This window comes from Zophobas morio, unplaced genomic scaffold, assembly GCF_036711695.1.
Source record: "Zophobas morio isolate AGI-343-1 ecotype UQ-CSIRO unplaced genomic scaffold, CSIRO_AGI_Zmor_V1 ptg000031l, whole genome shotgun sequence".
NCBI classification, from domain to species: domain Eukaryota; kingdom Metazoa; phylum Arthropoda; class Insecta; order Coleoptera; family Tenebrionidae; genus Zophobas; species Zophobas morio.
Genome location: NW_026972136.1, coordinates 4478289 through 4503394, shown reverse-complemented (window position 1 = coordinate 4503394; position 25106 = coordinate 4478289). Strand labels below are relative to the sequence as shown.

Genomic DNA, 25106 nt, shown 5'->3' with positions numbered 1-25106 from the left:
CCTCCTGAGAGGAGTCGCTGAATTTTAAATGGGGGCTTTTCTACCTTTGAGGGATAAGAGGGTTCGCATGCGAGCTCGTATTTCATTAAAAAGTGATGGACGGATTATCATTTGTTGTCACGGGTGAGGTGGGTTATTGTGTAGTTGGGTTTTATTAATTCTTTGGGGTTATGAAGCGGTTCGGGGCATCCGTGTCGTTTGTTCTTTTATTAGTGGAATTTAATGGTTGTAGCTTTTGGCGGAATTTCAGTATTTTGTGGTGTAGTAAATGTTATATTTATGGAGGTTGGGGGAGTTAAGTCTAGTTAATAGGCAATAAATAGTATAAACAGACGGGGTCTGAAGTTTGAAGTATGCGGACAACCGTTTTACGGATGTGTTGATAAAAATAAAACTGTTCTTATAAAAATAATGTTAATAGAAAATAGGTGCCGTAAATAACCACTTAAACGCTTTCACATACACATTTGTGTAAAAGGGTATTGGCTCCACAAACTTTAAAACTAGAATTTAAAAGCAATTTAAATGCACAAGCACTTGTAACGCAATTTATTCCCTATAGATCGAGGGAAAACTCCAGCAGCTGTCAATTAAATATGGCGAATTATTGATTGCTCAATAAAATTTTCCTGGAAAAGGGTATCGACGAGGTTTTAATTTGCTGCGAATCATAAGCGATTTTAACGCTTCAATTCACGGATTTTTAATTCACCCCTACGATGAGAATGGATTATTAAATTTTCATGCACCTTAACGAAGAAAACGGCTTTCTAATAACTAAAGCGTTTTTTTATGTCCCGAGGGTGCGTTAGATTCTAGAATATGAAAAAGTAGGCCCCCGTTTTCGTCTGTCTGTTGTTTGTCGTTTATTGGTGATTTTATTTAATAGATAGTTTTTAGAAACTGCTGAATTATTTGTAGTAAAAATTTAGATGTATTTTAGGAATGGTCAAACTCTAACTAAAATTTGTTTGGTCATCCCCACGAAAATTCTGTTGACGTCATGTCGAAATATGGAAAAATTTAATTTTTACATAATTTTTTTTTATTGCCAGATCTGGAAAAATGATTGCAATTTTCAAAGAAATGACGCTGAAAATAACTTTTTATGGATAATTTTTGAAGATGAAGTGCTGGAAAGTTGTAAAAAAAGCACAAAAAAGTCAGGGATATTGAAATACAATGTGTTTATGGCCCCGGACTAAGATTTCAAAACTATTTGGTGCGAAACTCAATTTTTTTAAACAATTCTAAAAATTGCCAAATTTCGATACGCGATTCTGGAAAAATGGTACAAGGTTTCGAAAACACGGGGTCGAAAGTAAATTCTGCAGGTCGAAATCTACAACATTTCTATTGGTAATTTTCGAAGGTACTCGACAAAAAGGTCGAAATTTTCATGAGGGCATTGAAAAATTGAGCTTTTGAAAAACTAAAGTCCACAAAAATTATGCTGATTCGAAAAATATAGCGTGTTTATGGTTTCAGAACAAGTTTTTCGAAATATTGGTTTTTAATGAAAGAAATTTTAAAAAATTTAAACATTGTCATATTTCTTACTAAAGTTTCCGGGAAAATGGTAGGAATTTTCTAATGCGGTCGAAAAAAAAAATTAAATTTTGAGCTTTTGGAAAAGATATAGATCTCGATATGCTGATTGGAATAATATAGCGTGTTTACTGTCCCGGAGAAAAATTAGTATGAATGACAAAATTTTTAAAAATCCTAAAAAAATTGCGTAGTTCATACTGAAGATTCCGGTAAACTGGTAGGAATTTTCCAAGAAATGAAGCCGAAAATAACTTCTGGAGGTCGAAATCTACAAAAAAATGCCTTTAGGTAATTTTGGAAGAAAATCGAAAAAACTTGGTGAAATTTTGGAAGTTTTTTGAAAAAGTTGTCTAAAAATCGACAAAAAATCTTGTGAAGGAGATCTCGATCTCGATGTACTGATTCCAAAATCTAGGGTGGTTATTGTCTCGGACAAAAAATTTTTTAAATTTATATTTGCTGTTGATTCCAAAGATATAGCTTGTTTATTCTCCCGGAGCAAGATTTTTGAAAAATTAGGTTTGAATGAAAAAAATTTAAAAAATCTTAGTAAAATGGTAAAAATTTTCCAAGAAATGAAGCCGAAAAAACTTCTGGAGATCAAAGTCTACAAAAAACGTCATTAGGCAATTTTCAAAAGAGGTCGAAAAGCGCGAAATTTTCATGTATTGAAATTTTGAGCTTTTGAAAAAGTTTAAAAATTAACAAAAACCCTGGGAAATAAATCTCTACCTGCTGAATTCGAAAAATATAGAGTGGTTATTGTCCCGGAACAGAAGTTTTGAGAAATTAAATTTGTATGACAAAATTTTTAACAGTACTAAAAATTGACATATTTCATACTGAAAATTCTGGAAAAATGGTAGGAATTTCCCAAGAAATGAAGCCGAAATTAACTTTTGGAGGTCGAAGTCTACAAAAGATTTCTTCAGGTAAGTTTCCATTGCGATCGAAAAAAGCTCGAAATTTCCGTAAAGGAGAGCATTGAAAAATTGAGCTTTTGAAAAATTTCTCTAAAAATCTACGAAAAATTCTGGGATGTAGATCTCGATGTGCTGTTTCGAAAAATATAGCGTGTTTACTGTTCCGGAGCAAGATTATTGAAAAAATAAATTTGAATGACAAGATTTTTAAAAATCCTCAACATTTACGTATTTCATATTGAAGATTCTGGAAAAATGGCAGGACTTTTCCAAGCAATAAAGTCGAAAATGACTTCTGGAGGTCAAAGTCTACAAAAAAATGGGTAATTTTTGAAAGAGTTCGAAAAAAGCTCGAAATTTTCATGTATTGAAATCTTGAGAGTTTGAAAAAGTTGTCTAAAAATCAACAAAAAATTCTAGGAAACAGATTCGAAAAATTGTCTCAGAGCAAGATCTTTGAAAAATTACATTTATGTATACGATAAAATTTTAAAAATTGGTATGTTTCATGCTGAAAATTCTAGAAAAATAGTAGGAATTTCCCAAGAAATTAAGCCGAAAATATTTTCTGGAGGTTGAAGTCTACAAAAATTGTATTTAGATAATTTTCCAAGGTGGTCGAAAAAAGTTCGAAATTTTCCTAAGGGAGAGTATTGAAAAATTGAGCTTTTGAGCAAGTTCTCTAAAACCCTACGAAAAATTCTGAGATGTAGATCTCCACGTGCTCATTCGAAAAATATAGCGTATTTATTGTCTCGGAGTACGATTTTTGAAAAATTAGGTGTCAATGACCAAATTTTTGAAAATGCTAAATATTGCCATATTTCGTGCTTGAAACTTCTGGTAAAATGGCAGGAATTTCCCAATAAAAAAAGCTGAAAATAACTTCTGTACGTCGAAGTCTACAAAAAAATGCTTTAGGTAATTTTCGAAAGAGTTCGAAAAAAGTTCGAAATTTTCATTAATTGAAATTTTGGGCTTTTGAAAAAGTTATCTAAAAATCTACGAATAATTTTGGGATGTAGATCTCGATGTGCTGATTCGAAAAATATGGCCCAGAGCAAGATTTTTGAAAAATTACATTTATATGACAACATTTTCAACAATACTAAAAATTGGCATATTTCATACTGAATGTTCTACAAAAATGATAGGAAACCAAGAAATGACGCCGAAAATAATTTCTGGAGGTCGAAAATGGAAGGAATTTTCTAAGAAATGAAGCCGAAAAAACTTCTGGAGGTCGAAGTCTACAAAAAAAAAATAATGCTTTAGGTAATTTTCGAAAGAGTTCAAAAAAAGCTCGAAATTTTCATTTATTGAAATTTTGAGCCTTTGAAAAGATAACTAAAAATCTACGAAAAATTCTGAAATGTAGATCTCGATGTGCTGATTCGAAAAGTATAGTGTGTTTACCGTTCCCGAACAAGATTTTTAAAAAATTAAGTTTGAATGACAAAATTTTTAAAAATCTTAAAAATTTCTGTATTTCATACTAAATATTCTGGAAAAATGGCATGAATTTTCAAGAAATAAAGCCGAAAATAATTTCTGGAAGTCCAAGTCTATAAAAAAATGCTTTGTGTAATTTTCGAAAGAGTTCAAAAAAAGCTCGAAATTTTCATGCGTGTATTGAAATCTTGAGCTTTTGAAAAATTGTCTAAAAATCCGCAAAAAATCCTGGGAAACAGATTTCGACGTGCTGATTCGAAAAATTGTCCCAGAGCAAGATTTTTGAAAAACTGAGCTTTTAAAAAAGTTCTCTAAAATCTATGGAAATTTCAGGGATCTAGATCTCACGAGCTCATTCGAAAAATATAGCGTATTTATTGTCTCGGGCAAGATTTCTGAATAATTAGGTTTGATTGACAACATTTTTGAAAATTCTAAGATTTGTCATTTTTCGTACTAAAAATTCTAGTAAAATGGTAAGAATTTCACAAGAAATAAAGCCGAAAATAACTTTTGGAAGTCAAAATCTGAAAAAAACATATGTAATTAATTTTCGAATGAGTTCGAAAAAAGCTTGAAATTTTCATGAGTAGTGAAATTTTGAGCTTTTATAAAAGTCTAAAAATCCAAAAAAAAATTCTGAGATATGGATCTCGACGGGCGGATTCGAAAAATATAACATAATTATTATCCCAAAGCAAGGTGAGTTAGATTTTCCAAATAAAATGGGTTTGAAAGAGAAAATTCTCAAAAATCCTAGACATCGCCATATTTGATATTGAAAATGCTGGAAAAATGGTAGGAATTTCCCAAGAACGATCACAAAAATAATTTCTTGACGTCGGAATCTAGAAAAAATATCTTCAGGTATTTTTCGTTAGTGGTCAAAAAAAAACGAAACTTTCGTAATTGGAAAACTGAGTTTTTGAAAAAGTTACTTAAAATCCACAAACAAATCTGGCATATAGATCTCGAAGGGCTGATTCGAAAAATATAGCGTGTTTACTGCTCCGGAGCAAGATTTTTAAAAAATTAAACTTGAATATCAAAATTTTTAAAAATCTAAAAATTTGCGTATTTCATACTGAAGATTCTGGAAAAATAGTAGGAATTTTCCAAGAAATAAAGACTTCTGGGGGCCAAAATCTACAAAAAAATGCTTTCTGTAATTTTCGAAAAAGTTCGAAGAAAGCTCGAAATATTCGTGTATTGAAATCTTGAGCTTTTGAAAAAGTTGTCTAAAAATGCATAAAAATCCTGGGAAACAGATTTCGACGTGCTGATTCGAAAAATTGTCCAGAACAAGACTTTGAAAAATGACATTTATATGACAAAATTTTTAACAACTGGTATATTTCATACTGGAAATTCTCAAAAAATGGTTGGAATTTCCCAAGAAATCAAGTCGAAAATAATTTCTGGAGGTCTAAATCTACAAAAAATCTATTTAGATAATCTTTCAAGGAGGTCGAAAAAGCTCGATATTTTCCTAAAAGTAAGAGTATGAAAAATTGAGCTTTTGAAAAAGTTCTCTAAAAATCTACGAAAAATTCTGAGATGTAGATCTCGATGTGTTCATTCGAAGAATATAGCGTATTTAATAAAGATTTTTGAAAAATTATGTTCAACTAAACTAATTTTTGAAAATCCTAAGAATTTCCATATTTCTAACTGAAAATACTGGTAAAATGGAAGAAATTTCCCACGAAATGAAGCCGAAAAAGCTTCTGGAGGTCGAAGTTTACAAAAAAAAAGCTTCAGGTAATTTTCGAAAAAGTTCAAAAAAAGCTCGAAATATTCATTTATTGAAATTATGAGCTTTTGAAAAAGTTCGCCAAAAATCTACGAAAAATTCTGAAATGTAGATCTCGATGTGCTGATTCGAAAAGTATAGTGTGTTTACCGTTCCGGAACAAGATTTTTAAAAAATTACGTTTAAATGACAAAATTTAAAAAAAATCCTAAAAATTTGCGTATTTCATAGTGAAGATTCTGGAAAAATTACAGAAATTTTCCAAAAAATAAAGCCGAAAATAACTTCTGGAGGTCGAAGTCTACAAAAAAATGTCTTTGGGTAATTTTGGAAGGAGTTCGAAAAAACCTCGAAATTTTCATGCGTGTATTGAAATCTTGAGCTTTTGAAAAATTGTCTAAAAATCCACCAAAAAATCCTGGGAAACAGATTTCGACGTGCTGATTCGAAAAATTGTCCCAGAGCAAGATTTTTGAAAAACTGAGCTTTTAAAAAAGTTCTCTAAAATCTATGAAAATTTCAGGGATCTAGATCTCACGAGCTCATTCGAAAAATATAGCGTATTTATTGTCTCGGGCAAGATTTCTGGATAATTAGGTTTGATTGACAACATTTTTGAAAATTCTAAAATTTGTCATTTTTCGTACTAAAAATTCTAGTAAAATGGTAAGAATTTCACAAGAAATAAAGCCGAAAATAACTTTTGGAAGTCAAAATCTGAAAAAAACATATGTAATTAATTTTCGAATGAGTTCGAAAAAAGCTTGAAATTTTCATGAGTAGTGAAATTTTGAGCTTTTATAAAAGTCTAAAAATCCAAAAAAAAAAATTCTGAGATATGGATCTCGACGGCCGGATTCGAAAAATATAACATAATTATTATCCCAAAGCAAGGTGAGTTAGATTTTCCAAATAAAATGGGTTTGAAAGAGAAAATTCTCAAAAATCCTAGACATCGCCATATTTGATATTGAAAATGCTGGAAAAATGGTAGGAATTTCCCAAGAACGATCACAAAAATAATTTCTTGACGTCGGAATCTAGAAAAAATATCTTCAGGTATTTTTCGTTAGTGGTCAAAAAAAAAACGAAACTTTCGTAATTGGAAAACTGAGTTTTTGAAAAAGTTACTTAAAATCCACAAACAAATCTGGCATATAGATCTCGAAGGGCTGATTCGAAAAATATAGCGTGTTTACTGCTCCGGAGCAAGATTTTTAAAAAATTAAACTTGAATATCAAAATTTTTAAAAATCTAAAAATTTGCGTATTTCATACTGAAGATTCTGGAAAAATAGTAGGAATTTTCCAAGAAATAAAGACTTCTGGGGGCCAAAATCTACAAAAAAATGCTTTCTGTAATTTTCGAAAAAGTTCGAAGAAAGCTCGAAATATTCGTGTATTGAAATCTTGAGCTTTTGAAAAAGTTGTCTAAAAATGCATAAAAATCCTGGGAAACAGATTTCGACGTGCTGATTCGAAAAATTGTCCAGAACAAGACTTTGAAAAATGACATTTATATGACAAAATTTTTAACAACTGGTATATTTCATACTGGAAATTCTCAAAAAATGGTTGGAATTTCCCAAGAAATCAAGTCGAAAATAATTTCTGGAGGTCTAAATCTACAAAAAATCTATTTAGATAATCTTTCAAGGAGGTCGAAAAAGCTCGATATTTTCCTAAAAGTAAGAGTATGAAAAATTGAGCTTTTGAAAAAGTTCTCTAAAAATCTACGAAAAATTCTGAGATGTAGATCTCGATGTGTTCATTCGAAGAATATAGCGTATTTAATAAAGATTTTTGAAAAATTATGTTCAACTAAACTAATTTTTGAAAATCCTAAGAATTTCCATATTTCTAACTGAAAATACTGGTAAAATGGAAGAAATTTCCCACGAAATGAAGCCGAAAAAGCTTCTGGAGGTCGAAGTTTACAAAAAAAAAGCTTCAGGTAATTTTCGAAAAAGTTCAAAAAAAGCTCGAAATATTCATTTATTGAAATTATGAGCTTTTGAAAAAGTTCGCCAAAAATCTACGAAAAATTCTGAAATGTAGATCTCGATGTGCTGATTCGAAAAGTATAGTGTGTTTACCGTTCCGGAACAAGATTTTTAAAAAATTACGTTTAAATGACAAAAATTTAAAAAAAAACCCTAAAAATTTGCGTATTTCATAGTGAAGATTCTGGAAATATTACAGAAATTTTCCAAAAAATAAAGCCGAAAATAACTTCTGGAGGTCGAAGTCTACAAAAAAATGTCTTTGGGTAATTTTGGAAGGAGTTCGAAAAAACCTCGAAATTTTCCTGAAGAGACTAGTGAAATTTTGAGCTTTTGAAAAAGTCTAAAAATCCATAAAAAATTCTAGAATATAGATCTCAGCGGGCGGATTCGAAAAATATAACGTGATTATTATTATCTGAGCGCAAGATGAGCAAGATTTTGGAAATAAAATGAGGTTAAAAGAGAATTCTTAAAAATTCTAGACATCGCCATTTTCATACTGAAAATTCTGGAAAAATTGTAGGAATTTCCTAAGAAAGACACGAATATAACTTATTTAAGTCGGAATCTACAAAAATATTTTTAGGTACTTTTCGTTGCTGGTTAGGAAAGCGGATATTTTCCTAAGAAAAATCGAAAAATTGACTTTTGAAAAAGTTGCTTAAAAATCCACAAACAAATCTGGGATATAGGTCTCGAAGTATTGATTCGACAAAAATAAAATGTATCAAGATTTTAGAAATATTAGATTAGAAACTATTTTTTGTTTTTAATTAAAAATATTGCCAAATTTTATTGGACGATTCTGGAAGATTGGTAGGAATTTTCGGATAAATGACGCCGAAAGTAATTTCTGGAGATCAAAATCTACAAAAAAATTGGGATTTTCTAAGGGATTATTATCAAAAAAATAAGCTTTTGAAAAAGTTTCCTAAAAATCCACAAAAAATTCTGCGAAAAATATGAAGTAGTATTGTCCCGGAGCAACTTTTTTGGAAAATTTCAGTTATTTGACAAAATTTCTAGTAATATTAAAAATTGCCATATTTCATACCTACGGAAAATTCTAGAAAAATGGTAGGAGGTTCCCAAGAAATGAAGCCGAAAATAATTTCTGGAGTTCGAAGTATACAAAAAATCAAAAATTTTCCAAGATGGTCGAAAAAAGCTCGACATTTTCGAGAAGTGTATAGAAAAATTGAGCTTTGAAAAAGTTCTCTAAAAATTTATGAAAAATTCTCGATGTACTGATTCGAAAAATATAGCGTATTCTGGGACCAGATTTTTGAAAAACTAAGTTTGAATGACAAAATTTTAAAAACACATACAAATTTGAACATTTCATATTGAAAATTCTGGTAAAATAGCAGAAATTTCCCAAGAAGTAAAGCGAACAATAACTTCTGGAGGTCGAAGTCTACAAAAAAATTTCTTTAGGTAATTTTCCAAGGCGGTCGAAAAAGCTCCAAGTTTTCGTAAAGAAAAAAATTGAAAAATTGAGTTTTTGAAAAAGTTCTCCAAAAATCTACGAAAAATTCTGGAATGTAGATGTGCTCATTCGAAAAATATAGCGTATTTATTGTCTCGGAGCAAGATTTTTGAAAAATTAGGTTTGAATGACTAAATTTTTGAAAATTCTAAAAATTGCCATATTTTATATTGAAAATTCTGGTAGTAGGAAATTTCCAAGAAGTAAAGCCGAAAATAACTTCTGGAAGTCGAAGTTTACGAAAACAAATGTCTTTATGCAATTTTAGAATGAGTTTGAAAAAGCTCGAAATTTTCATGAGTAGTGAAATCCACAAAAAATCTGGAATATAGATCTCGACGTGATGATAAAAAAATACGTGTATTTATGGCCTCGGAGCAAGATTTTCGAAATATTGGGTTTCAAAGTTCAAATCCTTAAAAATCCTGGACATCGCCATATTTTATACTGAAAATTGTGGAAAAATGATAGAAGTTCCCCAAGATATGACAACGAAAATAACTTCTTGAGGTCGGAATCTACAAAAAATATATTTAGGTTCTTTTTCGTTGGTGGTCAATAAAAGGTCCAAATTTTCGTAAGGCAATATTTGAAAACTGAGCTTTTGAAAGAGTGGCCTAAAAATCCACAAAAAATCTGGATTCATACGTGCTGATTCAAGAAATATTCGGTTTGAAATTCAATTTTTTAAGAAAATTCTAAAAATTTCATTGGGCGATTTTGAAAACATTATAGGAATTTTGGAAATCGAAATCTAAGTAAACCTTATAAAAATTGACTTTTGTCTTAATCTCATCTATTTATTAATTTTACTTAAATTTTTGGAAAAATATCAAAATTGTACAATACAATCTTCAAATTTAATTTAGAAATTACCAAAAATTTGATGACGTCTTGTTGCTTGAAATTTAAATTTTTAGAGAGTGACAGGATCCTTTGTTGTATTTTAATAATCGATCTGTATTTTTAATGATAAGCATTTGAGTTATCGTAATTAAATAAAATTTGTTTAAACAAACATAGATTTCATGATCACAGAGCGAGGGTATTTACCCTTCCCTCTACAAAGCTAATGACGTCATCGTTTGTTAAATTTAGTATCATAAATAAAAAAAAATAAAATGAATGAAGGTTCCTGAGGGTCCTTGAGGAACACCTAACGCATTAGGGCTTCAACATTAAATTATACGAAGACGTTTAGAGCAACTTTATCAAATTCCGCCCAATTTCCATATCCTAAGTTTATACACTGTAGTTCGTCACCACCCGCATTAAAAGCTCTTGAACCCCATAATAAAATTAACACCGAACTAAGACCTCCATCACAACTCCATCAGTCAACCTTTTCCCAATCCACCCCATCGTTCCTACATTTCCTACACCAGCTTCTTCACCACCCCAAACATAAGTCAACAAAGAAGAAAGAAAGTTAAATTGTCTGTTAACCACAAACCAATCTAGCGCACATTCTCATTCGCCCATTGTTTTCCGCACCTTCGACACCTTCTCCACCTCATCAGAACCGCCACAAATCTCCCTCACCCCACTTGTTGTTTCCCGGATTACATTCTCGAGCAGCGAATTCGTCGCGCTTTCAGACCGTGCAGAATCGTCGTTTTACACCGTGAAGTGCTCTCGACAACCTCCGGCTAATCCGTTCCTCCCTCCGAATCAAAAATCATGTTTTTATGTATACGGATCCGTTAAATTTTACATGACGCTCCGGTTTTAGGGCTGCAATAAAATCCCCGGAGCGGCCGAGACCCTGATCGATACTTTAAAGCGGGACCTTTCGGCCTTGACATGGGACACTTACGTTTGTTGCAGCCGTGGCTCTTCCAGTGGACTGAGCTCCATCCAGGGCAGCAGGTGTAGTCGACGGTGGTGTGGTTGTTGTTGGCAACCACCTCCTTGTGGAATTTCTCGTAGACTAATCTGGAAAGGGAGGAGAGGGTTGGACGGTGTGTGGGGTGCTGAGGTATGACGAAAACTAGTACATATACTACTGGGTGATTGAAGTTGACAACTGAATCACCCAGTATATATATAGTGTTAAATTTTACTGAAAAAAATTACAAATCAAATCGTGCCAATACTTCTTAATTTAGTATGTAATTCGTTCATTTAAAATCGGCAACGGTTGTGTAAACGGTGATTGTAATCTTATTAAATCTCTGCTCGTTAACAAAGCGTGAAGAACGAAGCGATAAAGGTAATAAAACAGAGATCGGGACAGGGATTTGGAGGTGGACAGATTTAAGTTTCAGGGACGGAACTGATGCGAATCGGACCCTTTTGAACCGTCGCTGAAGTTTTTATGGCTTTTTTTTAATGTCTACGATGTCACCGTAAAATACAAAGCTCTTCCACATATGACTAATGTTTAGTAAGTCGCGACAAGATGGGTTTTTAAAGCCAGAAATATTTGACTACATTTTTTTTCATTAATATGATTTTTGTATTAATTCGTTCAACACTAAAAGTGATATTAAGCACCATTGATTATTTACTTACAGATTAGTCAAAACGATGTTGGTATTTGAGGCTTCATTTGACAGTTAACTAACTGTAAACGCTAATTTTTTTTTTTCATATCAAAATTAAAATAAATTCGGTACAGTGAGTAGCCATAAGTTTGGACGATATTTAAACCTCCGGGGTTTAAATTTGAACCAATTTAAAGTTTTTTTTGTAAAAAAAAGTTGTTTAAATAAATAAAACCAAAATCAAATTTAATAAAGTGAGGGTGAGTCACGATGCGCATTTTCTTTAATACCTTGTTGAATATTAGAAATATAATTATTTTCAACTATACAGAGTGTTCAGTCTTTGAGCAGTAATACACAATTTAGTTACCATATATATATTGACTTTTAAAATTCAGATGCGACATTGCCACCTTGTTACAATTTTCATGACAGAATATAGATATATATAGAATGTTCAAAATTTTTTTAAACAATACAATTTTCAAATATCGATATTTCACTTGTTTCTAATAGAAAATAGAATTTTATTTTTGCCCCACTGAGATTTTTTTGTATTTTAAAAAAAAATTTGGAAAATTGATATACTTAAATCTTGATAAATGCTCCATCGTAACTTACTCAAGAAAACATGATGATATACTCTTTTCTTACAATATAGATGGTACTTTAATTAAGCGATGTGAGTCTATTAAAGATCTTGGTATCCTCTTTGATTGTAAGCTTAGTTTTGTCGATCATATAAATGATATGGTTTCCAAATGCTTTCGGACGTATGGATTTATTTACAGAAATTGTCGTGACTTTAAGCGTGTCGACACGTTACAGGCTCTATTTTTCGCACTAGTCAGATCGAGAATTGAATATGGTGCCTTAATTTGGTTTCCAATTTATCAAAACCATATTGATCATATAGAATCGGTTCAACGCTTGTTCTTAAAATTTATGTCTTTTCTTTTGGATGGGGTCTATCCTTGTCGAGGATATGACCACTCGTTATTATTATTAAGATTTAATTTTTTATCATTACATAAAAGACGAATTATTATCGCCATTAAATTTTTGTTTTTTTTAGTTAGAAATCAAGTAGACTGCCCTGAATTGCTTCATTATTTAAATTTTCTTGTACCAAGAATTAGTGCACGCCATAATCATGTATTTTATTGTACTGCTGACAGAACTAACGTTTTAAGAAGATCTCCAGTTAGTATTATGTGTAGTTATTTCAATCAAATTTCACACTTATGCGATATAAATTTCGACTCTATTAACAAAATTGTTAGTTGTGTTAAGCAATCATTATATGGGTAGAATTTTCTTTTCTTTTTAGTTTTACTTTCTTGTTATTGTTAATTTTTAATTTTAATTTTTAGTTTTTCCTGTAATTGGGTGTAACCCCGTTGGAAAAAAAAAATAAATAAAATAAAAAAAAAAAAATAAAAAATAACGTGGCAACGTCGCATTAGTTGCAAAAATAAATTGTGGTTATTCTATATCCCAGAGTTCTTTTAAGATTTTAGAGAACTTTTCAAAACCTAAATTTTCAAATTTCAAAATTTTGGAAATTTTTGACCAACTTCGAAACTGAATTAAAGACGTTTTTTGTATATTTCGACCTGCAGAAGTTAGTTTCGCCCTCATGTCTTCATTCATTTTAAGTCGGATATTTCTAAAATTCTCTCCCCATACACTCTTTTGTTGGAATCAGCAAGTCAGAATTTTTTGAAAATTTTTGGACAAACTTTTCGGAACCAAAATTTTTCCCGGATATGAAAATTTCGGAATTTTTCCAGCACCTTCGAGACTTAGTGGAAGACATTTTTTTGTAATTTTCAACCTCTGGAAGTTACTTTCGGGTCATTTCTTGGATAAATTCTACCATTTTTTCAGAATCGCCCACTGAAATACGATAGGTTTTTTTTTGGATTAAAAAAAATGCATTTAAAATCGAATATGTGCAAAATCTTGCTCCAACATTATTAAAACGTTATATTTTTGCAATCAACACGTCGAAATGTATATCACAGAATTTTTTGACGATTTTTGGACAAATTTTTAAAATCCAAATTTTTTAATAGGTACTGAAAATTTTGGAAATTTTCTACCACCTTGGAAACTTAATTAAAGACATTTTCTTGTACATTTCGACCTCCAGAAGTTACTTTCGGCCCCTTTTCTCGCTAACTTCTACTATTTTTTCAAAATCGTCTGTTGAAATATGATAAATTTTGGATTAAAAAAAAATGCATTTCAAACCGGATACATATTTCTAAAATTTTGTCCCGATACCATGAAAATGCTCTATTTTTGGAATTAGCACCTCGATATCAATATCGCAGAATTTTTCGAGGATTTTTGGACAAATTTTTCAAAACCAAAATTTTTTAATGAATATTTCGAAAATTTTCGAGCACCTTCGAAACCGAACCAAAGACATTTTCTTGTATATTTTGACCTCCAGATGTTGCTGTCTTATTTTTTCCATAACTCCTACCATTTAAAAAAAATGGCATTTAAAACTGAATATTTCTTAAATCTTGCTCTGACACAATAAAAGCGTTATATTTTTGGAATCAGCACGTCGAAATCTATATCCCAGAATTTTTTGAAACTTTTAGAGAACTTTTTCGAAACCAAAATTCTTCAGTACCCAAATTTTGGAAATTTTTGATCAACTTCGAGATTATTTTTTCAGAATCACTTATTTAAATATGATAGTTTTTGGATTAAAAAAAAATGCTTTGCAAACCCAATATTTCTAAAATTTTATCCGGAAACGAAATCTATATCACAGAATTTTGTGAGAATTTTTGAACACATTTTTCAGAACCAAAATTTTTTGTCCCTTACAAAAATTTCCGAATTTTTCCACCACCTTCGGTACTTAACGAAAGACATTTTCTTTTAAATTTCAACCTTAAGAAGTTACTTTCGACCTCATTTCTTGGATAAATTTTACCATTTTTCCAGAATTGAAATACGGTTTTTTGGATTTAAAAAAAATGCATTTCAAACCGAATATTTCTAAAATCTTGCTTCCACACGATAAAAAGGAAATCTATATCGCGCAATTTTTTGAAAATTTTTAAACTAATTTTCAAAACCAACATTTTTCAAAACCTTGTCTTACAATAAATATTTACAAATTTCGAAGTTACTTTCGGCCTCGGTATCTACATCCCTGAATTTTTTAAAGATTTTTGGACAAATTTTTCAAAACCAAAATTTTTCATTGGAAATTTTGAAGTTTTGGGACCACCTTCGAAACCGAATCAAAGAGATTTTCTTGTAGACTTCAACCTCTAGAAGGTACTTTCGGTCTTATTTATTTCTTCGACAACTCCTACCATTTTTCCAAAATCGCTCACTGATAATGAGTTTTATGGATTTAAAAAAAAAAATGCATTTCAGACCGAATATTTCTATAATTTTGCCACGACACCATAAAAACGCTCTACTTTTGGAATGGGCACTTCGAAATCCAAATCCCAGAATTTTTTGAGGAATTTTGAAGAAATTTTTCGAAACCAAAATTTTTCAAGGAAAATTTCAGAATTTTTCGACCACTTTCGGAACCTAACTAAACGCATTTTCTAGTAGATTTCGATCCCTGGAAGTTACTTTTGGTCTCATTTCTTCGATAACCCCTACCACTTTTTCAGAATCACCCACTGAAATATGATGTTTTTCGATGTTTTTTAAATAATTGCATTTCAAACTGAATATTTAGAAAATCTTGTGCTGACATCCTAAAAACGCTATATTCTAGGATTCACCACGTCGAAATCTACCTCCCAGAATTTTGAACGTTTTTGGACACATTTTTTAAAACCAAAATTTTTAGAAAAATTAATGAAAATTTCGGAATTTTTTGATGCTCTTCGGATCATAAAAATATTTTTTTAGAAATTTAGAAGTTACTTCGGGCCTCCGTTTTTCGACAACTTCTACCATTTTTACAGAAGTGCCCATGGAGCATGAATGGTTTTTGAATTTAAAAAAATTGCATTTCAAACCGAATATTTCTAAAATCTTGCCCCAACACCATAAAAACGCTCTCTTTTTGGAATGAGAACTTCCAGATCTAAATACCACAATTTTTTGAGGAATTTTGGACAAATTTTTGAAATCCAAAATTTTTCAATGAAAATTTCGGAATTTTTCTATCACCTTCGAAATCTAACTCAAGACATTTTCTTGTAGATTTCGAGCTCTAGAAGTTACTTTCGGTCTCATTTCTTCGATAACCCCTACCATTTTTCCGGAATCGCTCACTAGAATATGAGATTTTTGATTTTTTTTTTAAATTGCATTTCAAACTGAATATTTCTAAAATCTTGCTCCGTCACTATAAAAACGTTATATTTTTGAAATCAACACGTCGAAATCTATATCAGAGAATTTTTTGAGAATTTTTGGACAAATTTTTCAAACCCAAATTTTTTTAATACTGAAAAATTTGGAAATTTTCGACCACCCTGGAAGCTTAATTAAAGACATTTTCTTGTACATTTTGACCTCGAGAAGTTACTTTCGGCCTCATTTCTTCGATAACTTCTACTATTTTTTTAAAATTGCCTATTGAAATAAATATAACAGTTTAAAAAAAAAATCCATTTCAAATCGGATATTTCTAAAATTTTGTCCCGGTACCATAAAAATGCTCTATTTTTGGAATTAGCAACTCAATATCTACATCCCAAAATTTTTTGAGGATTTTTGGACAAATTTTTCAGAACCAAAATTTTTCAATGAAAATTTCGAAGTTTTTCTACCACCTACCAAACCTAACTAAAGACATTTTCTTATAGATTTCGACCGCTAGAAGTTACTTCGGACTTATTTCTTCGATAACGACTACCATTTTTCCAAAATCGCGCACTCAAAGATGAGTTTTTTGGATTTATTAAAAATGTCTATTTCAAACCGAATATTTCTAAAATCTTGCCTCGACACCACAAAAACGCTCTCTTTTAGGAATGAGAACTTCCAAATCTAAATCGAACAAATTTTTGAGGAATGTTGGACAAATTTTTGAAAACCAAAATTTTTCACTGAACATTTCGGAATTTTTCTACCACAAACGAAACGTAACTAAGGACATTTTCTTATAGATTTCGAGCTCTAGAATTTACTTTTAGTCTCATTTCTTCGATAACCCCTACCATTTTTCCGGAATTGCCCATTGTAATGAGTTTTTTGGATTTTTTTCAAATTGCATTTCAAACTGAATATTTGGTCCGACACTATAAAAACGCTATTTTTTCAGAATCGGCACTTCGAAATCTACATACTAGACTTTTTGAGAATTTTTGGACAAATTTTTCAAAACCAAAATGTTCAATGAAAATTTCGGAATTTTTCGACCACCTTCGAAACCTAACTAAAGACATTTTCTCGTGTATTTCGACTTCTAGAAGTTATTTTCCGTTTTCCAGAATCGCCCTTTGAAATATGAGTTTTTTGGATTTTGTTAAAAAAATTGCATTTAAAACTGAAAATTTCTAGAATCTAAAAATGCTATATTTTTGGACATATTTTTCAAAACCAAAATTCTTCAAAAAGATTAATGAAAATTTCGAAAATCTACCTGCACTAAGACATTTTCTTGTAAAATTGTACCTCCACGAGTTACTTCGGGAAATATCTGCTATGTTATATTAAAAAAAAAGAAATTGTGCGTCATAGTTAAAAAAAAAAACACTAAGTATAGTCAACAAAAATAATTTTAGCCTAGGCTACTCAATAATAAACCGAACAACTTTAGCTTAGGAATTTTTACTGATATCGTGGCCGTGCACTCAGTGAATCACCCTGTATATTCTTCACGTACATTTAAAAAGTTATAATTTAAAAAAAATAAATCATGAAGTGTATTCTTTCAAATTTTATTTGATAATAGAATTGTTCTACATTCTGATCAAAGATAAAAAAAATTATACCTTTTCCAATAAATAACTAAACAAAATTGTGAAATAGGTCAAACTTATGGTTTGTAATTTTTTCAGTTTTTTTCAGCAACCCCTATATCAAAAAATTTGGCTGGGAAGGTTACCTTACACCTTCGCACCACTGCGTTCCGCATCGTACCATATATTTCTTGTAAGTTGGTTTGCAAACGACCCGTTTGACACGAACTGGTTGTGTTACATTACGCTGTCGAGTGCAAACATGTCGTCTGAAAACAGGAAAAACGTGTTAAGTGGTGCATTGACGGTGGTTCTCTTAAAAAAAAAAATAAGGAACTGTACAGAATCATATCTTAACTTAATACAAATACATTATTTTACAAATTCAATGTCATAAATAATATGTTCAGAGTAGGTTTATGGTTTTTATGCGAATTAAAGAAGCTATTCGTTTCAACGTTCTCATTAAATCTTCTAGTTCAAATCCACTTGTCCGTCAAAATGAAGCTCATAACGAAGAACTGAAGGACAATCGACGAAGAATGGGCATTTAATTAAATTAATGAAGACGTCGTACTCGGGAGGATGACAGGCGACTTTACATACAATGGCCAGCTTCAATGTTGCGACATTTCGGCTTAATTGCAGCCACAGTTCAAGTTTATTTATATACAGAAGTACAAATTGTTGTCTATTTTTAACAAGTCGAGAGCATTATACTCGCACTGACCAGTGACTGACTCATGGGAATGACAGCGAAAATTAATTAATTTAAGTCGCTACCTGTTTAACATAATAAGTGGAGTGGCGACTAATCTTTGGCAAGGCTGTGTTTAAGTAGGATGAAAATGCGAGCTTTGATTGCTGTCGGTGTCAACAGTAGCAGGTGCCGGATTAATCTGAGGATTTCTGGGTTATCTTATGGGTTTATAATAATTGGCAGGAGTGTTATTAAAAAATTATCTTTAACAGAAATAAATAAAACCTTTATCCACACTATGGTAAAAACCACCGTGATATATAAATTCCAATTACATTCTCTAAAATCGATGAAAGGTGCCAGATTTATGTTAATATTTACATTTTTTAATCACGATGTAGCCAAAGCAATATAAATTGCTGGCAATGTGTTTTTCAAATATTTGTTTCGACCAACATGCTTTTAAAATTGTAAAGTACATTTAAATTTATGAAATATCAAACAAAAATATTCCAGCTGAACCGCAATGTTTAAACCAGAGGACTGAAAAATACAGTTTTACATAAAAATGCAAATGTGTTGAAACATTTGTTTGTTTTTTGGTGAAAAGTTTATGGAAATGGATGCGAAAAATATAATTCGTTTTTCTCTTTGAAAATTTCTTTTGTGGGGGGAAATGAAAAATGTTCGTTTTTGGTATTTTTTTTTTGTTTCTACAAGTGTCCCAATAATTTAAACTAAATTATTGAAAAAAGCCATTTTGCAGTTCCGGTTTAAAATTATTTTAAAATATAAATTTGCCTGGTTTAAAAATTATACACAGTCGTTGTGTTCTAAATTAATTTAAACCGAATTTCCCTTGTCCCTGAAGTATAACCAAACAAACCCATTTTCTTAGATAGTTTAAAAAAAATATTTTATGAATTTAAATAAATTGAATTTTAAGTTTAGTGTACTTAAAATGCCAAAGACGAAAAAAAAACGAGAAACAATACAATACAGTTGAGAAAACAATAAAAAAGAGATAAAAAAGAGCCAAAAAAGGCTATAAACAAACTACAAAAAACGTCAAAAAAGGGTGACAAAGAAGGAAGGCGATAAAAAGACCATCAAAGAAGGGCGACTGAAAAAGGCACAAAAAAGACTAACAAAAAAAGCTACTCCAAAAAAAACAACAAAAGAGACGAAAAAAGACCACAAAAAGCGACTAAAAAAAAGCAGAAAAAAGTCTAAGAACTCATTCAATAAAAAAGTCTAAAAATCAACAAAAAGACGATAAAAAAGGCGCGAAAAAAGATACAAACGTAGCAAAAAAAAAAAACTCGAGATGCCCTGGTATTTTATATCTATGAAAATTTAAAAGAATCTCGGAAGTCCTTGGTGTTTTATTTTGTAAAAAATGGAAAACTTCTTGGGTGACCCTGTTTTTTTTTTTAAGAACGTAAAAGAAACTCAAGGTTCCATTGGTGTTTTGTTCCTTAAAGCATTTAAAAGATTCTCAGAGGCGTGTTTTATTTTTGAAATATTTTTAAAGAATTCTGGTAGTCCTGGCGTTTTGTTTTTGAAAAAAATTTAAAGAATTTCGGGAACCTTTGGCGTTTAATTCTGAAAATAATTAAAAAAATATTGGGGACTACTAGGGTTTTATTCTTAAGAGTTTGAAAGAATCTCGGGATTTATGTGTTTGATTCTTTAAAAAAATCTCAAAGGCCCCTTGAAATTTTCTTATTTAAAAAATTTAAAAGAATCTTGAGGGTTTCAAGTGTTTTATTTGTTAAGTAATTTTAAAGAGTTTTGGAAGCTTCGGGTGTTTTATCTTTGAAAAAATTTGAAACGATCTTAGGAGCCCTTGGTGTTTTATTTTGAAACATATTGAGAGACTCTTGGGCTCCCTGGTGTTTTTTTTAATAATTTAAAGAAATTTCGAGTATCTTGGTGTTCTATTTAAAATTTGAATCTTAAGGAATCCTAGATGTTTTAAACTTATAAAAATTTTAAATGAATATTAGGGTTTTTGAAAAATTTTAAGGGATTGTAGGAGTCACTAATGTTTTATTAAAAAAAAAGAAAGAACCTTGGAGAACTCTCTCGTGTTTTATTCTTTAAAGAATTTAAAAGAACCTCAAGGGACTTGAAATATAATTTCCAAAAAAATTTTAAAGAAACTTTGGGTTTTTAGGTGTTTTGTTTTTGAAATAATTTTAAAAGAATCTTGGGAGCTTCTGTTTGATTTTTTAAAAGAATCTCAAGGTGCCCTTGGAGTTTTATTTAAAAAAAAAATTAATAGAATCTTGAGAGTTTCAAGCCTTTTATTTAGTAAATAATTTTAAAGAATTTTGGAAGCTTCGGGTGTTTTATCTTTGAAAAAATTTCAAACGATCTTAGGAGCCCTCGATTTTGAAACATATTGAGAGAATCTTGGAATCCCTGGTGTTTTTTTTTTTAATAATTTAAAGAAATCTCGAGGATTTGTGTTGTATTTTTTAAATAATTTCAAAGAGTCTCAATGGTTGCAGGTGTTTTATTTTTTTTAATCTAAAAGAATCTCGAGAGCTTTTAGTGTTTTATTCTTTAAAGCATGTTCCAGGAGTTTTATTTTTGAAATAACTTTAAAGAATTTTGGGAGTCCCTGGTGTTTTATGTTTGGAAAATTTTTAATGGATTTTGGAAGACCTTGATCTTTTATTTTGGAAACAACTGAAAGAATCTTAGGTATTTTTGTTGTTTTTTTAAGAATTTAAAAGAATCTTAAGGGATCCTAGATTGAATGTTAGGGCTTCCGGGTACATTATTTTTCAAATAATTTTGAAGAATCTTGAGGATTCCTGGGGTTTAATTCTGTAAAGATTTTAAAAGAGTTTTGGGAGTTCCGAGTGTTTTATTTTTGAAAAATTTTAAGGGATTGTAGGAACTGAAAGGATCTTGGGAAGCTCCCTGTTGTTTTATTCTTTAAAGAATTTAAAAGAATCTCAAGGGTCTTAAGGCTGGCGTCTGGTTCGGTTTAGTCCTATACTAAATACATTGAAAACATCGTCGCGGTTTCCGGAGTTGCATTTTAAAAATATGAGATATATCGCTTTAAAAAAATTATATTTCGAATTAACAAACTTCAGTCCAGGGGACCTCCATATTTATATTCATATCTAGTATGCAGTTTTTACAAAAAAAAAATTACAAAGTTGAACAACTTTTACATCACATTTTAACCGGCACATTGATGCATTTTTTGACGAAGTGCTGAAGTTTTTTGCATTCTGAGATAGGAGGTCCCCTGGGGAAAAGTGTCAGCTTTCTTTTGATATCATTTATAATATTAAAAAATCCACGGCTGAGGTAAATAACTCGCGAAAAGTCAAAATCTATTGAAACGAGAAATCGGCATTAAACGAGCTGTGATGCGGTAGCAGAATGCAGGTTTACTTAGATTCTGACTTGGTTGGAAATTTCAGTATTTTAAAAATGCAATTCGGGAAACTACGACGATGTTTTCAATGTATTTAGTATTGGGCGAAACCGAACCAGACGCCACCCTTAAAATGTAATCTCAAAAAAAATTAAAGAATCTTGGGGGTTTTAGGTGTTTTGTTTTTGACATAATTTTAAAGAATCTTGGGAGCTTCTGTGTTTGATTTTTTAAAAGAATCTCAAGGTGCCCTTGAAGTTTTGTATTTAAAAATATTAAAACGATCTTGAGGGCCTCAAACGTTTTATTTATTAAACAATTTTAAAAAATTTTGGAAGCCTCGGGTGTTTTATCTTTGAAAAAATTTGAAAGGATCTTAGGAGTTCTTGATTTTGAAACATATTGAGAGAATATTGGGATGCCTGGTGTATTTTTTTAAATAAGTTAAAGAATAGTCGAGGATCTCAGTGTTCTATTTTTTAAATAATTTCAAAGAGTCTTAGTGGTTGCAAGTGTTTTTTTTTTTTTAATTTAAAAGAATCTCGGGAGCTTTTGGTGTTTTATTCTTTAAAGCATCTGAACTAATCTTGCATGTTCCAGGAGCTTTATTTTTGAAATAATTTTAAAGAATCTTGGGAGTCCCTGGTGTTTTATATTTGAAAAAAAATTAAAAGAATCTTGGAAGACCTTGATATTTTATTTTGGAAATAACTGAAAGAATCTCAGGTGCATTTGTTGTTTTTTTTTTAAGAATTTTAAAGAATCTTAAAGGACCCTAGATGTTTAATAGGTGTTTATAAAAATTTAAATGATCGTTCCTGGGGTTTAATTCTTTAAAAATTTTAAGAGTCTTGGGAGTTCCGGATGTTTAATTTTTGAAAAATTTTAAGGGATTGTAGAAGCCTCTAATGTTTTATTAAAAAAAAAATGAAAGAATCTTGGGAAGCTCTCTGGTGTTTTATTTTCTAAAGAATTTAAAAGAATCTTAAGGGGCTTGAAATATAATCTCAAAAAATTTTTAAAGAATCATGAGGGTTTCAGGTGTTTTGTTTTTGAACTAATCTTAAAGAATCTTGAGAACTTCGGGTGTTTGGTTTGTGAAAAAATTTGAAACGATTTTGGGAACCTTTCGTGTTGTATTTTGAAAAATATTGAACAACGCTGGTGTTTTTTTTTTAAGAATTTAAAGAAATTTCAAGGTGTTTTCAGGTTGAAATTAAAAAAATAAAAAAAAATTTAAAAAGCGACAACACAAATGTAAGAAAAGAGGTGACACAAAAGGCGAAAAAAATGTTCACAAAATATCGACATAAAATGGGGATGAAAAAGATTACAAAAAAGCTATTAAAAGACGAAGATAAAGAAACGCATAAAACACGATATAAATTAATAAAGTGTCAAAAAAGAAGACAAAAAGACGTTAAAAGAGGGGGCAAAAAATAAAAGAAAGAAAGAAAGAAGAAGAAGAAAAGTTTATTATACGTAAAATGACACACAAAAAAGTCGAAAAAATGCATTAAAAAAAAGAAGGAAAGGAAGGTTAAAAAAAAGCGAAAAAAGTGACAAAAAAGGGCCAAAAAAATGCCAACAAAAAACTACAAAAAAATAATACTAAAAAAATAAAAAAGAAAGTTTATTACACCCGAAACGCCACAGGCGACAAAATAAGACGAAACAAGATCACATAAAAGGCGAAAAAAGACAACAAAAAAATCCAAAAAAGACAACGAAAAGGCCAGTAAAAGACTACAAAAAACGACAAAAAAATGTCAAAAAAAAAAGGGTGACAAACAAATAGCGACCAAAAAACGACAAAAAAGACGATCAAAGAAGGGAGGCTGAAAAAGGACAAAAAAGATCAACAAAAAATTTACAACAAAGCGGCAAAAAGAGACGTAAAAGACCGCAAAAAGGCAACTAAAAAGCGACCAAAAAACAAAAGGAAAGGAATGACAAAAAAAGTAGAAAATGCCAAAAAAAGTGCACAAAAAATGAGATACAAAAGTCAAAACAAAAACGATGCCAATTGTAAAAATTGGCAAAAAGCGATACAAAAGACATGAAAGAATGCACTAAAAACACTCAAAAAATGTAAAAAAAAAGATAAAAAATAAGGCGACAAAAACAACAAAAAAAGACGATCAAAAAGGAAGGAAGAAAACACAAGAAAAGAGGTGACAAAAAAAGCGAAAATAATGTCCACAAAAATATTCGACATAAAAAGAGGATGAAAAAAATTACAAAAGAGCTATTAAAAGAACACAAGAAAGAAGCGCATAAAGCACGATATAAAAACGTGACAAAAAAACAAGACAAAAAGAAAGGTCAAAAGATAAAAAACAATAGAAGAAGAATAAAGAAAGTTTATTATACGTAAAATGACACAAAAAAGGCAAAAAAAGACGACAGAAAAAGTAGAAGAAATGCAGTAAAAAAAAGCAGAAAAAGAAGGTTAAAAAAAACTACAAAAAGAGACGAAAAAGTGACAACAAAGGGACAAAAATATGCCAACAAAAAACTACAAAAAAATAGTGCTAAAAAAAGAAAAAAGAAAGTTTATTACACCCGAAATGACACAGCTGACAAAACAAGACGCTAAAGATCACAAAAAAGGTAAAAAAAGACAACAAAAAGGCCAATAAAAGACTACAAAAAAGCGACAAAAAGTGTCAAAAAAAGGGTGACAAAAAAATGCGATCAAAAACGACAAAAAAGACGATCAAAGAAGAGAGACTGAAAAAGGACAAAAAAGATACAACAAAGCGACAAAATGATACAAGAAAGACCGCAAAAATGGCAAGTAAAGTAACGACCAAAAAAAAGAAGAAAAGGGGTGACAACAAAGCAAAAAATGCGAAAAAACTGAAAAAGTCCACAAAAAGGCAACACAAAAGTTTACAAAAACGATGTCGATTATAAAAGTTGACAAAAATCGATAAAAAACATAAAAGAACGCACTAAAAACGCTCAAAAAATGTCAAAAAAAAACATAAATAAGGCGATAGAAACAACAACAAAAAAAAGACGATCAAAAAAACGACCAAGAAAACACAAGAAAAGAGGTGACAAAAAAGGCCATTAAAAGAAGACGAGAAAGAAGCGCATAAACACGATACAAAAGTTACAAAAAACAAGGCAGAGAAAAAATGCAGTAAAAAAAAAGAAGAAAAAGAAGGTTCAAAAAAAGCGACAAAAAGAGACCAAAAAGTGACAAAAAGGGACAAAAAATGACAACAAAAAACAAAAAAAGTGCTAAAAAAAAGAAAACTTTAGTTTATTACACCCCAAATGCCACAGGCGATAAAACAAGACGAAAAAAGATCACAAAAAAGGCGAAAAAAGACAACAAAAAAGTACAAAAAAACAGCATAAAGGCCAACAAAAAAGCTACAACAAAGCGGCAAAAAGGGACGTAAAGACCGCAAAAAGGCAAC

At 30.6% G+C, this 25106-nt stretch overlaps 1 protein-coding gene across 1 annotated transcript in view; it reads right to left on the bottom strand.

Moving 5' to 3' along the window:
* LOC135139502 (fibrillin-2) overlaps positions 1-25106 on the bottom strand; it is a 175968-nt gene that overhangs the window by 34141 nt on the left and 116721 nt on the right. The window contains exons 2-3 of the mRNA XM_064069758.1: positions 17716-17838; positions 10991-11109 (exon numbers count right to left, since the gene is read on the bottom strand). Coding sequence (XP_063925828.1) covers positions 10991-11109; positions 17716-17838 — 242 coding nt within the window. The remainder of the gene's footprint in view (positions 1-10990; positions 11110-17715; positions 17839-25106) is intronic.